Below are 16,474 nucleotides of genomic sequence, written 5' to 3'. Positions count from 1 at the left end.
TTAGACGTGATGGTTGCAGATCATCGTGAATGTGCACCAAATGACACTGAACTGTTCACTTTAAAATGGTGTGTGTGTGTGAATTTCACCTAAATAAATAAAAAGTATTAGACTCTAAAAATACATGCAAGGAAGTCCCACAAAGTTCAGCTTTTCCCCAGTTTCCTTCTATCCTTTTGCTTTTGGAGTTGATCTTGACCCTGGGACACAGCAGGCGCCAGGCAGGGCTGGTGAAGGAGGGGATGCCAAGTGCCCCTGCCCGGGACCGGGAGCAAATGAAATCAAGTGTACGGAATAATGTATACGGACGGACGGACAGATAAATGATGGACCTAGAACCTCCCAGGCGGGTAGGTGGGGGGAATCAAAACAGACCGGGTGGGCGTGGGCGCCCCCTGGCGGCGGTACTCACGGGCCCGTCATCAGCTCCACTGGCCGGTCGCAGGAGATGCATTTCACCCGCTCAAACAGTTTCCTGGAAGACAGCCAGCCGTCAGCTGGTGCACCGTGGGGGAAGGCCTGTCTGTTCCTCAGGGTCAGGACCTCCCTCCACACCCTACTCCCCCGCTGACCTGGCCCAGCTCAGCTCAAGTCGGCTCTGCTGGCCCCTGCTGATCCCTATCCTGTGGCTGCCTGGGGCACAGGTAGGGGATAGTGTGTGTAGTTAATGTTCCTGCCCCAAACACAATGGAGGTCTTTAAAACCAGGGGCCTCTGGAAAGCTACCCTACACAGGGGATATTTGGAGGGATGAGGGGTCATCTGAGGACAGGAGACCTCCTTCCGCACCCCAACATTGAGTCCCTCTGCCTGGGGCTCTATCTGGATGGGGTGGGGGACATGGCAAGAGGGCTCCAGTCCCAGATCCCCAGGCTCCCTGTGAGGCCTTGCATGGCCCCTACCCTCTGTGAGCCTTGGTTTCATTTGTGGCAAGAGGGCTTTGGAGCAGATGGGTTCCTGGAGCCCCTCGACAGCCAAGGCCAGAGCCCCTGGGTGCCCTCAGCTCCATCCCACCTTCACCCTCCTCCCCGAAGCCAGGAAGCCCCACCCCTTTCCCCTGGGTCCACAGGTCTGGAACCCTTCTTCCCAGAATCCGCTGGGATTCCCCTCTGGTTTCCTCTCTGGAGAGAGGGTCTCCCGAGCCTCTGGGAGCTGCACCCCTACCCAGGAGGGGCTCACTTCCTAAAGCCAGCAGCACTGTCAGGGTCAAATCGGAGGCCTTCAATCAGGAGCTTCCTGAGTACTTTCCAGATCTCATCCATGTCTTTCTTCAGACCATTCAAATCACTGTGGACCAGCTGCAAACAGCCGAAGGGAAAAAAGCGTTTAGTCAACTAATTCACCCCCCCCACCCCCTCACCGCTTCACTCCAGAAAAGGAGTTGCAGCAAAGTTACACAGAGTGTAACAAGATTAAACCAAAACAGTGAGGGGGTCAAGGAAAAGGAAAATGACAAAGCTTAGGTTAAGGTTCATCTCCTAATGCATGCTGTTGCAAGTGGCGAAGTGAGCTCCAAACCCCCAGGTGTAGGCAACCCACTAACCCAGTTTTTGTCTATGGATTTGCCTGTTCTGGACATTTCATATAAATGGAATCACACAATCCATGGCCTTCGGTGTCTGGTTTCTCTCACTCAGCATCATGTCTGCAAGGGTCACCCAGGTGGCAGCATGAATCTGAGCTTCATTTCTTCTTATGGTTTGAATAATATTCCACCACAATTTGTGGATGGATAGACCACAATTTGTTTATCCATCCATCTGTTGATGGACATTTGGGTTGCTTCCACTTTTTGGCTATTATGAGTAATGCTGCTATGAACATTTGTGTACAAGTTTTTGTGTGGACCCATTTTCATTTCTCTTGGGTACACACCTGGGCCTGGAAGTGCTGAGTTGTATGGTGACCCTATGTTTATCTTTTTGAGAAACTGCCAGACTGGTTTTCACAGTGGGACTCGTGAATTTTTAAATCCAGCATGTGACTCTTGATCTTGGGGTCATGAGTGCAAACCCCATGTTGGGCGTAGTTTACATGTTCCTTTTTTTTTTTTTTTTTTTATAAAGATTTTTTTTTTTTAATTTATTTATTTGAGAGAGAGAGAGAGAGTGAGAGAGCGCGCAAGAGGGGGTAGGGTTAGAGGGAGAAGCAGACTCCCCGCCGAGCAGGGAGCCCGATGTGGGACTCGATCCCGGGACTCCGGGATCATGACCCGAGCCGAAGGCAGTCGCTTAACCAACTGAGCCACCCAGGCGCCCCCTTTTTTTTTTTTTTTTTAAGATTTTATTTATTTATTTGACAGAGAGAAACACAGAGAGAGCAGGAACACAAGCAGGGGGAATGGGAGAGGGAGACGCAGGCCTCCCGCAGAGCAGGGAGCCCGACACGGGGCTCGATCCCAGGACCCCAGGATCATGACCTGAGCCGAAGGCAGACGCGTAACGACTGAGCCACCCAGGCGCCCCTGTTGGGTGTAGTTTAAAGTGTTCCTTCCAGTGCCCACAGTTTGGTCTCTAAACACCACTCCCCACTAACAGGAACCGAGACTCTGTAGAGAAATGACTGAATCAGGTCTGAGGAAGGGAATGTTGAAGATGAGCCTGGAACATTTTGTCCTTTAAGGAACCAAGACCGCTTTCTGAGACAGAGGGTCAAGTCAAAGGGCTCAGAAGCCAGCTCACAGACCAAAGATGAGAACACGTAAGTGACAAAAGAAATAGTAACTTAACTGATTGAGCGAATTGAATACATTAAAACCCATGATTCACAGTGACATTCACAAAAAGAAATTAAAAAAAAAAAAAACAAAAAAACCCAGAAACCTCCATTTGCCACCATATATTGGAGGTGTCTTTAGCAGTGATACCATTCCTGAACACCGGTAATTAAAGGAAATAGCTCATCATTGTTCTTGTCTTTGCTGCAAGAACCATATTTCAGGGTAATTGGCTCAAGCTGATGAGGGAGAGCTCTTCTTTATGGATTTCCAACTGGTAAATGGAGAAGCAGTGCTAAGATTAGAGAACTCACCATTTTGCAACCATGAAATAACCAGTTCAGGAAACAATTCTCAATTTATGAGGAAACCACTAGGAGAATGGCCAATGAGGCAACAGACATTTCCAGGGTGCCAAAGGGTCACCCCCAAATCACTTGCTGCTTATAAGGCGGGAATGTACCTTTACAGTGATGACATCAGCCTAGCATCGCTGGGCTCTGATGAATCTGCTTCACCACTGAAGGGACCACCGGCCAGCATGACCTACCTGCCGACCCAAGGTGACACAAAGTGCACAGCACCCCAAGAAGACTCTTTCCCCCAGCTTCCTATTTTGAAAACTTTTAAATCTACAGAAAAGTTGCAAGAATAGTCCAAAGGACACTTGGACATCCATTTAATCAACTTTTAACATTTTACCACATTTTCTTTATCTGTACATATGTGTATCCGTTCATTTTCTGAATCATTTCAGAGTGAATTGCAGACATGATATATCACCCCTACCTATAAAAAGTTAAACAGAGGATTACCATATGACCCAGCAATTCCACTCCTGGCTATCTACCCAAAAGAACTAACAACAGGCATTCAAACAAAAATGTGTACATGTATGTTCACAGCACCATTATTCATAATAGTCAAAGGTGGAAACAACCCAAGTGTCCATCAACAGATGAATGAATAAACAGAATGTGGTCTATCTTGTCGATGGAATTAGTATTCAGCTATAAAAAAGAATGGAGATCTGATCCATAAATGAACCTTGAAAATATGATGCTAAGTGCCAGAAGCCAATCACAGAAGGTCACAGTTTGTATGATTCCATTTATATGAAATGTCTAGAATAGGCAAACCCACAGAGACAGAAAGAAGCCCAGTGGTTCCCAGGGGCTGGGGGGGGGTGCTGCCTAAATGGGTATGGGCTTCTTTTTGGGGAGATGATAGTGTCTTACCACCAGACAGAGGTAGTGCTTACACAACACTGTAAATGTACAAAATGCCACCGATTTAGTCATTTTAAAATGGTTAAAGGTTAACCAGCTGGGTGTGGAGCCTGCTTGAGATTCTCTCTCCCTCCCCCACCTCCCCGTGTGTTCTCTTTCTCTAAAACGGAAAGACCATGATACCTCACTCATAAATACCGTAGTACTCATGAGGACATTTTCTTTTTCTTTTTTTTTTTAAGCTTTATTTATTTATTTTTGAGATGGGGAGGGGCAGAGGGAGAGAGAGAATCTCAAGCTGACCCTGCGCTGAGCATGGAGCCCGACGTGGGGCTCGATCTCACGACCCTGAGATCACGACCTGAGCTGAAACCAAGAGTCAGAGCCTCCACCAACTGCGCCCCCCCCCCCCCCCCCCCCCCACCATGAGGACATTTTCTTACGTGACCGCAACGCCCTCAGGACACCGAACACACGAACAGGAATTCCTGACTTTGCACCAATTCCCAGCCCATGTGTAGAGTTGGCGCAACTGAACCAGGACACAAGCCAGGTCTCCTCATGAGCTGCGTTTGGTTGTTTTGTCTCTGGAGACACTTGTAATCTAGAACAGTCTCTGTCTCCACTCTTTTCCCCACCCCATCATTGAATTATTGAAGAAAAGTAGGTCAGTTTTCTGTAGATGACTGGACTCACTCAGGCTGCGATTCCGCAGTGATCTGTGTGACTTTTATGAGGAACGTGTCCCTGAGAGAAACACGTCCGTATCTGTTTTGCTTGTCATTACATCCACTGTAGGTGCCCACTGCGCAGTTGATGAACGAACAAATCCTCGTTTTGCGGAGGAGGAAGCTGAGGCTCAGGGAGGTCATACCACTTGGGGCCCATGGCCGCTCAGGGGGAGCTGGGACTTGCACCCAGGGCTGCTGGACTCTGAACCCAAACTTCAGGAGCTGCACAGCACTGTCATTGTTGGTTTGACTGTTGCTGTCTCTCTACTGGACAGTCCTGATCAAGGCAGGGGCTGGGACTCATTATCAACATTTCTCCAGAGTCTGGCTTATCACAGGTGGTCAGTAAATGACAGAAGAAGAAATAAATGATCAGCAGATCTCCCCCGCCCCCCACCGCCACCCTGCCATGCCCCTTTGCTGGGCCAGGCAGGAGAGTTATGGTAGTCAGCCTCCAAGGTGCTCCTGGCCCACACCTCTCGGTCCTCACACCCTCTCACACAGAGTAGGGCTGGCCTGTGGAACCACAGGATGCTACGGAAATGATGCGGTGTGGCTGTCCTAGAAGACAATACACAGCTCCCATAGGGCTCTCCTGGGTCACTCGCTCTGGGGAAGTAGGCTACCATGTTGTGATGCCACTCAGGCAGACTTGAGGAGAAGTCTGAGTGGCAAGGAAGTACGGTGTCTTGCTGACAGCCACAGGAGGGTGCCATCTTGGAAATGGCACTTCAGTGGGCTGAAGCCCTGGATGGCCTCTTGACTGCAGCCTCACGGGAGAATCTGAGTCCCTCAGCTAAGCTGCTCCCCAATTCCTGGCCCTCGGCAACTCTGAGCACTTGTCGTTTCAAGGTGTCACATTTCAGGGCTACTTGTTACGCAGCAGGTGATGGCTGCTATGGGGTACTCACCTTGGTGCTCAGGTCCTTGCTCAGCTGCTCCAGAGCTTTCTTCCAGTCATCCTCATGGGTCACGACCCTGAAGAGCATGCCCTGAATCATCTCGTTCAGCTCTGTCACCACTGTCTCCAGGTCGGCCCGGCTTGCCTTGCTTGCCAGGGTGCTCCTGTCGGCTTTCTAGAGACACAGGGGACTCAGGGAGCCAGGGATGCTGGGGTGGGAGCAGGAGGAAGTTGGGGGATCCGACCACTCTGGTCTGTGTTTTTTAGTCCGGGACCCTGAATGCCCGGCCTTGGTTTAAATTCAACCTTGGGGTCTAACTGGCTCAAACACGACTGTCATGTCTAAGCCAAGGTCTTCCTGTGGATGGAGAAGCTGGTGCATGATTTTTAAGTTCACATAATAAATTGTCATTAATCCTGAGTCACTGAAAATAGGAGTTGACAGGACAACTTTGGGGAAGCTTCCCTAGCCTTTCTATATGAGAAAGATGGAAGGAAACTGTGGGAGGTTCTCTGCCTGGTTTTTGTCTTGGCTGGATGACTCCATTCCCCTGGGTGGGAGAGCTGGGCTCAGGATGCACAGGCGGGAGGAGAGAGGAAACTGCTCACTCATCTCTTTCTTTCTTTCCTTTTTTTTTTTTTTTAAGATTTTCTTTGAGAGAGAGAGAAAGAGAGAGAGAGAGACTGTGTACGAGTGCAAGCATGAGCTCAAACATGAGGGGGGAAGGGGCAGAGGGAGAAGCAGACTCCCTACTGAGCAGGGAGCCTGATGCGGGGCTCGATCCCAGGACCCTGGGATCATGACCTGAGCTGGAGGCAGACGCTTAACCAACTGAGCCACCCAGGCGCCCCCACTCACCTCTTTCAACTCCTGCTCCATCACACTTTTGTCCACCTTGTGCATTTCAAGGTTTTTAATTTGAGCATGGACAATCTAAGAACAGAAGAAAATGGCATGTTCCCCATCCCTGGATACCTTGGAAATAACGTCTTCCTCCCACGTCCACACCTGCCACACTGCTGGGAAGGGACAATGGGGCCAGGTGGCTAGCAGGTAGGGTGGGCACGTCCAAAGGTGTGGATTCCAGATGCCCAGATCAGAAGGGAAGGAACGTGAGCCTTGGGACAAGATGTCCCCTCAGAGGTGGCATCGTAGGAACTTGGTGGCACGGGGGGAGGGGGGCAGACTTGAGGAAGGAAAATGTAAACCAATGCTAACACTTTGGTTCCCTGGAAGTTTGAGGCAAGTTCAGCTCTTATCTGTAATGGGGTCCCGGTGAGAACTGGAGTCTATTTATCCACCAAGCACTAACATGGCGCACATGCTGTGCCCCAGTGTTGGGGGGAAACTCTCATATCCCACCCCCTCACTCCACAAAGAACCAGCTCCGTCCATTAACTCTGCCCGCTCTCCACCTTCCGGACCCTCCCTGTGACAGGGGCAGCGGCTAACCTGCTTGGGAAGAGCCTCAGAGCCTCACACCTTCTGAGCCATGTCCCCAGAGCCTTGTCCCCAGCCACATTCTCTCCAAAGCTGGAAATAGGCTTCTGCTTCTTCCTTCACGTCTGGTTTCCCTCTCACCGTTAGAAACAGAGCCCCCAAACTTTGAGCTGGCACCTGGCAGCCGGAATCATGAATTCATTTCACACCCTCCTTTATAGCTCAGTATGACCACTGGGGTGTAAATGGAAGTGGGCAGGAAGTAGGTAGGAAAAATAAGAAATATTTAATGAAGTATGTCCTCTCCACTGCCAGCTTGAATGCAGAGTTAATGACTGGAGCGCCAGTAGCCATCTTGTTCCTTGAGGTGAGCTTGGGAATGGAAGTCATACACCGTGGAGTTCTATACCAGCTCTGGACCAACCACCTCTGAGTTTCTTGAATGTGAATGGGAAATACACTTACACCTGGTTTAAGTCAGTTATTTGTGGGCGGGGGGAGAGATTATGTTATCTGAAGTTGAACCTAATTCTAATAAATGCCAAGTTCCATTACATCCACCTTGCCTGAAGATGGGTCCCCAAGGTCTAGAATGGGAAGTGGAGGTGTGGAAGGAAGCCCTGTTTGGGCCTCAAGTCAGGTTGCTTCCTCCAACCCCACATCAGCAGAGAGCCCTGACCTTTTAGAGTCATCAGGCCCAATATTAATACTTACATCTCCACTTGGCTCTTTCTAGTTAAAATCTAGAAATAAAGAGGAGTGATTAGGCTTAGATCTTCTAACTTCTACTGTTAGGGTCACCTGTGTACTGGGTTGATTAACATCTTCCCCAAAATCCATGCCTTCCCAGAACCTGTGAACGTGGCCTTATTTGGAAATAGGGTCTTTGCAGATGTATTAGTTAAGATGAGGTCATACTGGAATCCATCGACGGATGTCCTTATAAGGAGATGAAGACAGACACACAGAGGGAATAGGGAAACAAGAGATTGGACGGATGTGGCCACAAGCCAAGGAATGCCTGGAGCCACCAGAAATTGGAAGAGGCAAGAATCCTCCCCCGGAGCCTTCCGTCAGAGCAAGGTCCTGCCAACACTTGGATTTGGGGCTTTTAGCCTCCAGAATGTGATGGAACAGGTGCCTAGTGTTTTCGATCATTTCTTACGGTAGCCCCAGGAAACAAATACACCCAGTCAGTGGGAGAACCGGGATTCAAACCCAGGCCTATCTAACCCACAGCCAGGGCTCTGAACCCTAACACCAGGCTGCCTCCCGGCCGGGTGAACCTGACTGGCTTCTTTGCCTGGATCGGTTTCCTGCTCTTTCAGGGGGCACTAATCCCACGCCTCTCTCACAGCCTAGAGAGACAAGAAGTGGCATCTTCTGGCTAATTCTGGCAGAGTCAGCACTCCGTACCCACTGGCCACCTTATCCGTGTCCTCCCGCACGAAGCCCAAACTCTGAATATCACCGTTTGTTCCAAGAATGGTTTTGGAATGCAGCCTCTGGCTTATGGAAGACACTTGTCCCCTTGCAAAACGCAAATCACGTTTTCCGTAAGGTTCGTAAGAAAGAGTTTGGCCCCCACTTATTTTCTGGCTGGGTTCTCGGTGGGAAACTCTCAGAGAAGCACGCCAAGGGGACGGAAACATTTCCGTCTTGACTGGATGGTGGGGGCATGGCTACACAAACAGGCGAACGTGGACTGAGCTCTTAGACTTAAGACTCAGGCATTTTACTGTGTATAAATTACACTCCAGTTAAAAATAAACAAATACACCACTGACCCCTCCCCCCGAAGGGCCTGGAGGGTGTCTGTCTTGCTGACTGCAGCATCACCAGCCACTAGCAGGGTGCCTGGTGCAAAGTGGACGCTGGTAGCAGGGGCTGAATGACTCAGTGAATGAATAAGAGGATTTCTTGTGCCACCTGCTGTGTTCCTGATGTTTCTCGCAGACATCCAGGGAGAGCTTCACATCTCCAGATGTTGCAAGAGAACCACGGCGGATGGGTCTGCCCTCCCTCGTTTCCCCGGGAAGGGCTCCACAGGGCTGCTGATTTCTTATCGCCTGTATTCATTTAGGAAATATTTAACGAAACATGGGTTGTATATGGAACCCTGCTCCAGGTCCTTCCAGGGTTAACTTTTATAAGCAACGGATTCCTGTTGGCACAGGGGCAGGCAGCACAAAGGCTGACTTGTTCTGTTTGGCACTGTTTGGTCAGGCCTTGTCCTCTGCAGTTTCCCTCGACAAGCGACAGCTACTCGGAGGCAGACAGTGAGCGACTCCCTCCCCCGGCGCAGGGCGGGCCAGAGCGCTGGGCACACATCACGCGTGCCCGGGCGCTGGCTCCTGTCTCCGTCGGGGAAGGCACCCTGCAGCGCACGGCAGCCCGGTCTCTCCGCAGGGCAGGTGACAGGGAGGGCCTGGAGCTGGCTGGAGACAAGGGAGTTCCCAATCTCGGCATTCACAAAAGTCTGCGCCGGCAAGCCTGCCGCCCCTCTGGCCACACACAGCACCCTCACCCTCGCTCAGGCTACGACTGGTTCCCCTTTCAGGAGTTCTGTCCGCACCAAAGGCGCCCTGTGTGTGTCGTAGCCTGATTCCTCTGTGTCATGGTCTCGGGAGGGGGAGATAAGCCTTCGCCTTGCGCCTCCTACATCCTCGTGCATCCCACCAATAGCCTCCTGACTTGGAATCGGAAGCCCCCATGGAAACCATCTCCAGTGGTTTTGTGTGGGGTTTTGTCTCTTATACTCTGAGGGAAGGTCACCTCCTCCTGCTAGGAATGACTCTGAGTCCTCCTCCAAAGGTCGGGGACACCTCTGAGACAAGGCACGGACTGGACAGGTCCTGAGGACCATCAGGTCAGGGTCATCAGGCCAGCTGAGTCAGACCCTCCAGGCCCACGGGAGGGGGTGTTGGGCCGAGTGAGCCCCAGCTAGGCGCTCTGTGTCTACACAATTGTGGGGTCAGCAAATCTGCCGTTCCAGAAAGACACCCCCCAACTCGCCCCATGCCCCGATGCTGAGAATTCACCAACAATCTGGCTTAGGGGAAACGTTAGGAACCTAACAGTTGATGTAAGAAATCCTCTTATTCATTCACTGATTCCTTCAGCACATTTTGAACATTTGCTGTGCGCCAGGCACCCTTCTGGGGCGGCTGACCCAGCGGTCTGTAACACAGACATTGCTCAGGCCCTCTTGTTTCTACATTTGGGGGTGCAAGTGGGGGTGGTGAGATTTGTCTGTTTCCACTGAGGTGTAATTCACACAAAGTAAAATGCCAGTGCAGCAGCCCTGGTTTCCCCACCATGGCTGTATCCGTGAGACCTTCAGGGAGGGTCCGAATGTCCAAGCGAGGAGCTCTCCCTGCAGCTGCCCACCCAAGCCCCCAGACCTTCAAGTCATCCAAGCGAATCTGCAGCTTCTCCACTGCCCTGTCCAGCACGATGTGGTGATTCTTTATCTTCTCTATCTGGTGACCCCAAACTCTCTTGAGTTCCTCCTCCTAAAAGGGGGAGACACGGACACAAAGGCCTCTGCTTCTAAGGTCACCATGGCTAGGGAAGGGGCATGAAGAGTATACCAGGCCAGCGCGTTTCCAGCCTGCCACCTCGGTGGCCCCCAAAGACCCTTGCCACGGGAACCACACAGGCACAACCCACTGGGACCCCTGCACCTGCCAGGTCTGCCTCCTCGGCCCCACTGACTCCCCCAGGCTGCCTTTCAGCTATGGGACAGACAAACGCTGTCCTGGGTCAGGGACTCTGCCATCAGCCCGCCTCAAGCCGCCCATCCCCTGAAGCTCTTTCTGCCTGGGGCACTCGCCTTTATCCTGGATCTCTGGAGGCTCCCGATCTTTTCCTGCAGTACGTCCACTGTCGTCCCAAGCTTGGAGGAGGCTCCCATATTAGCTGAAAGCAAAGGAGGGGGTGGCTGTCCGTGGCAGGGATGGGGAAAGAGGCTTCATCTAGAGCTCCACCTGCTTCTGAAAGGAGTCGTTGGAAGTAGTACTGTCCAAAGCAAGAGAATGTGAGCCTGGGGGCCTCTGAGGTCATTTAAAATCTTCTAGGAGCCACATTCTTTAAACAAATCAAAAAAGGAGGGGGCCCTGGGTGCCTCTGTCAGTTAAGTGTCCGGCTCTTGATATGGTTTAGGTCATGATCTCAGGGTTGTGAGATTGAGCCCCCCATCTTGAGCCCCCCGTCGGGCTCCGTGCTCAGCGAGGAGTCTGCTGGAGATTCTCTCTCTCCCTCTCCCTCTGCCCCTACCCCCACTTGTGCTCTCTCTCTAAAATAAATAAATCTTTGAAAATAAAAAAAGGAACAGGTAAAATTAATTTTGATATTTTATTTAACCCAATATATTCAAAATAGTATCATTTCAATATGGGATAAAAAGAAGTGAGATATCTTATGTTCATATTTTCATATTGTTTTTAATATCTGATGTGCGCTTCACACTTAGAGCACATTTGTGCTGGACCTCGCCCCATGTCACATGCCCGATAGCCACGTGTGCCTCCTGGTTATCATATTAGACAGCACAGGCCTAGGGAGGCCTCTCTGGAATTTACTCCCCTCTCAGTAAAGACCCTGAGTTGGGGCACCTGGCTGGCTCAGTTGGTAGAGCATATGACTCTTGATCTTGGGGTCATGAGTTTGAGCCCCATGTTGGGAACAGAGGTAACTCAAAAAAAAAAAAAAAAAGGTCCTGACCAAAACTACAAAGCACCTTATTTATGAGAGTATATGAAGTGCATTATCTCACCACAAGATAGAAAGGGGGATTTAACAAAGAAGGAAGGGGTAAAAAAAAGTACCCTATATTAAGTTCCCGACAAGAGGTTAAAAACTAACATACAGGACACACCTAGGAAGGGAGGAGAAATCTGAGCCAAGATAGGTTTACAAACTATCTTGAGTTTTCTTACAAAAATGGCAGCTGGTCAGAAGTAGAATTTGGGCTATTATGGCTTTACCTTTTAAATTTAAATCTATTACTATCGTATTCTCAGCTGCACACCAGTATTCACTGAGAGCAGCCTCGTTTATTTAGCTGGCTGAAGTTCCACGTCTTCTTTCCAAGATTTGTAGAACAGCACTGCCAATTAAGGGTAACGCCACCTATAGACTTGATGTAATTCAACTACTGTGCTTGGCAGGGAGCAAAAAAAAAAAAAAAAAAGCAAGATAATGATTCAAACAACGTAGGGCAATGGGCCTCACAGTGGGTCCCCTCGGCCAGCAGCAGAATCAGCTGCTGGAATGAGTGAGACATGCAAATTCTTGGGCTCTGCCCAGACCAACCACATCAGAAGCTCCAGGGGTGGGGCGCAGCCCCCTGGGGATGCTGAGGGGAGCACAAGGTTGAAAACTACTCAGCTAGGCTATTCTGCCCTCCACTCCCCTCAGCGAGCATTTTGCCCGTCAAAGGCATAAAATCGGAGCATAAATCTACCGTTTCGGCTGCCACCCAGGAAGCTTCTGTGGTCTTTAAGGATACGTATGTTTGCCCGCAGTAGCTCCTAACCCCACACGGACCACGTCAGCTGGGGTCTGTTCAGTGGGTCATTCTGGTGGGATCCAGACTTACTGAAACATTGTACAGTAGGGCTGTGTTGTACGGGCTGTGGAAGGGGAGTTTTCCAGAGTCATTGTGACATGCAATTTTCCTTCTTCAGGGCCAGCGTTAGACCCTAACCACCCCTCTCCCCTACGAGAAGACCTCACGGTACATTCGTGGTGAAAGAACAGACTAGTAAGAGGCAGATGCTGAAACCAAAGGAATGAACGGCTAATGGTTAAGACAGCTTTTGTTGGGGGAGCTCAATGAAGGAGACGAGGGACTTCTCGAAGGCTGCAGGGAGGGAGGGCCTGAACCAGGCCAGGCCTACCTAGGTAATTCAAGCGCTGTTGAAGGGTGGATGACAGCTGGGCAAACTCTTCTTTCAGTGAGTCGTGTCTAATGGGCATCTGGGCTATGCGGCCCATGGAGTACCTGACGGCCGTCTTCTTGTCTTCAGGGGTCACAGCCTTTTGGGCGGCCAGCATGACCTGGGACAGGGTCCTTTCAGGAGGGAGGCTGGTAGCAGGGTACAGGGGAGAGAGGTCCTCACCCAACACCTTCAAGTCCTCCACCTCTGTGTCCTCAGTGAAAGCTGAGGCCCCGCGGGAAGAGCCCGCACCCAGGCTGTCTGCGAACGCCCCTAAGGGCCCGGATGCAGCCACGGACGTTGCTATGGTGGCCAACTTGGTGGCAGGGGCGTCCCTGACAGCCTTGGAGACAACCTCGGCTCTCCGGGCCGCTGAGGTGGCAGCCGTTGTGTAGGAGGCTGCAGCGGCGGCCGCGATGGCTGCAGTGGTCTTCAGGCGCTGAAGGGCAGGCTGGGGAGTCTTAGCGGGTGCTTCTTTGGGGACCCCAGCCCTGGGGGCCCCAGCCCCGGGGGCCCTGTCCTGAGGGGCTGGCACGTCCTGGGATACATAGTCTTCCTCAATTTCTGAGACAGCTGGGAGCAGGTGCACCTCTGCCTGGCCAGACTGTGACTGCAGCGGACGGGGCCACGCTGAGCTAAACTGCCTGGCTGGCGGTGGGGACCTGAAGTCCTGGGACTGTGCAGGCTCCAAGGAGCCTGAGCCCCAGAAGGGCCACGTGCTAGCCCTGGACAAGCCTCTGGGGGAAGGCCAGCATTCTCTCGGCATAGGCTGAAGCCCTGGGGCAGGTGCACGCCCGGGGGCAGTCCCAGGTCCGAGGGCAGGCCAAAGTCCAGGGCCAGCCCCAGGTCCAAGGGCAGGCCAAGGTCCAGGGCCAGGCCCAGGTATGAATGGAGGCCAAGGTGGTAGTGTGAACCCCGGTGTCAGACCAGGCCCCGGAGCAGGCATGGCCTCGGGCTGTGGCCCTGGTGTGGGCATAGACCCGGGCTCAAGCCCCGTAGGCTGCCCTGGCCCCTGGGCCCCAGTGAGTAGAAGAGCTTGGTCATATTCCTCCTCCTGTAGCTGCCTGGGGGTGTCATAATGCCAGATAGTCTCCAGTAACCTGGGGCTCTGGATGGCCTCTGAGATCTGGACACGACCAACAGCTTCACGGTACTCGGTGGTCTGAGGATGACCAGTATCTGGGAGCTGCTCCACCAACTGCCACAGGTCTGAATCCTCAATCTGTGTTGGACCAGCTCCTCTTGCAGAAGTTCCCTGCAGAAAAGGGGAGAGGCTGTCCAGGGCTGCTCCAGGCCAGCTCAGAGGTCACCCTGCCTTCCCCGACCCTCCGCTGCTGCCCCTCCTTTTCCTCCTTCACTCACGGGGTTGAACATGGCCTCGTGGAGGCTGCTCCAGAGCACCACGTCCTCAGCTTTGGGGATGGTGAGGATTTTGCTCTGGAGAGTAACCTGGGGGGCAGGAGAGGAGGTTGAGAATGAGGGGTGATGCCCTCGGGTGGCTCCTTTGTCCACACTTGCCTTTCTAGATTGTGTTCTCTTCCTTACTCTTCCCTGCCCGCAGCACCCCCGCCTGGAGGTCAGGGGACTGGGAAGGGAAGCGGAGGCTCTTACCACTTCCCGCTGCAGTGCACTTATCATCCTGCTCTGTCCTTTCAGATCTTCGAACAAAGTATCCATTCTTTCTGGCTGCATCTGTCAAATAAGCCGAGTCCATGGGCCAGGGGTGCAGGTTCTGGTCCTGGTCCTGCTTGCCCCACAGCTCAAAGACAAGGACTCAGCTCTAAGTGACTGAGTTGGAGAAGGAAGAACAGATTCCAAAGCAAGTGTTTCCCAGTGAGTGGGAAAGGGGTGGAAGAGGGTTTCCTGGGAAAATAAGTTTGGAAAATGCTGGGCTTAAAAAGTATTCAATGGGCTTCTACAGTGCAGGACTTCCCAAAGCCTTTAGTGGGCAAAAAAAAGTACATTAAGAATCTCCAAGAGGTAGGCTGAGGAGGCACTGTTTTCTCCAACAGATTTGTTGAAGGAATCTTTTTAGTGTTTTGGTTGTTTTTTTTTTTTCTTTGTAGTGTTTTGTGATGCCCTTTCTTCTCAGACGGGAGCTACCCAGACCAAGTTCTCACAGTTGCCATGACAATCAAATGTGTACACTGACCTGTGAATTGGGGATAATACACTAAACCATGCTATCCGGGGACAAGTTGTAAAACCTCAGCCACAATACCAGCCTGCCGGTGTGGAGGCCTGGCCTCTGAGCCCAGCTCTGACTCACCAGCTGTGACCTCAGGCTTCAGGGATTCTGTGTCCTTACACATCATGGTAAGGAGTGAGTATGTACCTGGGTTGATGTCCCTGTGACTCTCAAGGGCAAGAGCCTGTATGCCTGTGCTAGGTTTGTTCCACATTTCAGTGTGGACAGAGCTTTAGAGAATAGGAAAAGCTGTTCTCTTTCTGCTAAGTTGTTGGTATGCAAGCCTGGAGTCTTAGGGAGTACCTGCCTCAGAATGAAGCCAACCCACAGAAAAACATCACTGACAGAGAGATGTTGATGGAGTGTGAGCACCTAGATCTGGTTGTACCTGAAGGCAACTGTGGACTTTTTAATAAATGAGACATTAAATTCTCTTCTTTTGCCTAAGCCATGATGAAGTAGGTTTCTGTTACCTACAAATGATGTCATAACCCAGAAGTGTGGGAGCCATGGAGAGTTTAGTGGGATGGGCCAAGTGGCTGGGCAATGTCTAACCCCTTCTCCTGCTCTCATAGCTGTGTTCTTTGACTAAGAATAGGCTCCTTAGATGTACCCTGTCACCCCAACCACCTGAGGTCCAAGCAGCATGGCCAGCCTAGAAGATGCTGGAGAGGGTCTACCTTGTCAACTATGTCCTTCAGTCTGTCCACATCCTTTCTGAGAGTTTCAATGGTGTTCCTGAGTGCATAAATGTCAGTAAGCAAATCCTGCAGAGTCTTCATGGACTAAAGGGGAAGAAGAGGGGAAAATGTAAAGTTTGGTGTGGCTGGGGGAAAAGGTATATAAAATGCAGAAACTCTCTGTTGTTGGCCATGATCCAAGAAGTCCTCTTAGCTCTACCAAGGCCTGGGCTGGAACATGCTCAGAGGCCAGCAAATGACACCAAAGTCAATGCTGAGATCTCAGGTGACCTGGGTGGGAAGGAGACAACTCTGCATTTGAATGCATTCATTAACCAAGAGTCTCATTATGAAACATGTCAGGACTTTCAGTGGGAGTAACTGGAACATCAGCAAGGCAGTTATGATCAGAGTTACATTTTTATTTATTTACTTATATATTTTTTAAAGATTTTATTTATTTATTAGAGAGAGAGAGAGCACGAGAGGAGCAAGGATCAGAGGGAGAGGGAGAAGCAGACTCCCTGCGGAGCAGAAAACCTGACATGGGGCTTGATCCTGGGACTCTGGGATCGTGACCTGAGCCAAGGGCAGACGTTTAACTGACTGAGCCACCCAGGCACCCCCAGAGTTACATTTTTAAAGGG

At 51.3% G+C, this 16,474-nt stretch overlaps 1 protein-coding gene across 1 annotated transcript in view; it reads right to left on the bottom strand.

Moving 5' to 3' along the window:
• Nucleotides 1-16,474, bottom strand: part of CUNH16orf96 (chromosome unknown C16orf96 homolog) — a 53,373-nt gene that overhangs the window by 11,254 nt on the left and 25,645 nt on the right. Inside the window, exons 4-13 of the mRNA XM_032397741.1 lie at nucleotides 15,828-15,932; nucleotides 14,571-14,651; nucleotides 14,322-14,408; nucleotides 12,921-14,214; nucleotides 10,853-10,938; nucleotides 10,422-10,532; nucleotides 6,436-6,510; nucleotides 5,587-5,751; nucleotides 1,179-1,297; nucleotides 413-475 (exon numbers count right to left, since the gene is read on the bottom strand). Of these exons, the coding sequence (XP_032253632.1) occupies nucleotides 413-475; nucleotides 1,179-1,297; nucleotides 5,587-5,751; nucleotides 6,436-6,510; nucleotides 10,422-10,532; nucleotides 10,853-10,938; nucleotides 12,921-14,214; nucleotides 14,322-14,408; nucleotides 14,571-14,651; nucleotides 15,828-15,932 (2,186 nt within the window). The remainder of the gene's footprint in view (nucleotides 1-412; nucleotides 476-1,178; nucleotides 1,298-5,586; nucleotides 5,752-6,435; nucleotides 6,511-10,421; nucleotides 10,533-10,852; nucleotides 10,939-12,920; nucleotides 14,215-14,321; nucleotides 14,409-14,570; nucleotides 14,652-15,827; nucleotides 15,933-16,474) is intronic.

This window comes from Phoca vitulina, unplaced genomic scaffold, assembly GCF_004348235.1.
Source record: "Phoca vitulina isolate PV1807 unplaced genomic scaffold, GSC_HSeal_1.0 scaffold102, whole genome shotgun sequence".
In the NCBI taxonomy this organism is placed as follows: Eukaryota; Metazoa; Chordata; class Mammalia; order Carnivora; family Phocidae; genus Phoca; species Phoca vitulina.
The sequence above is the reverse complement of the archived record's forward strand: the minus strand, read 5'-3'. Positions and strand labels throughout refer to the sequence as shown.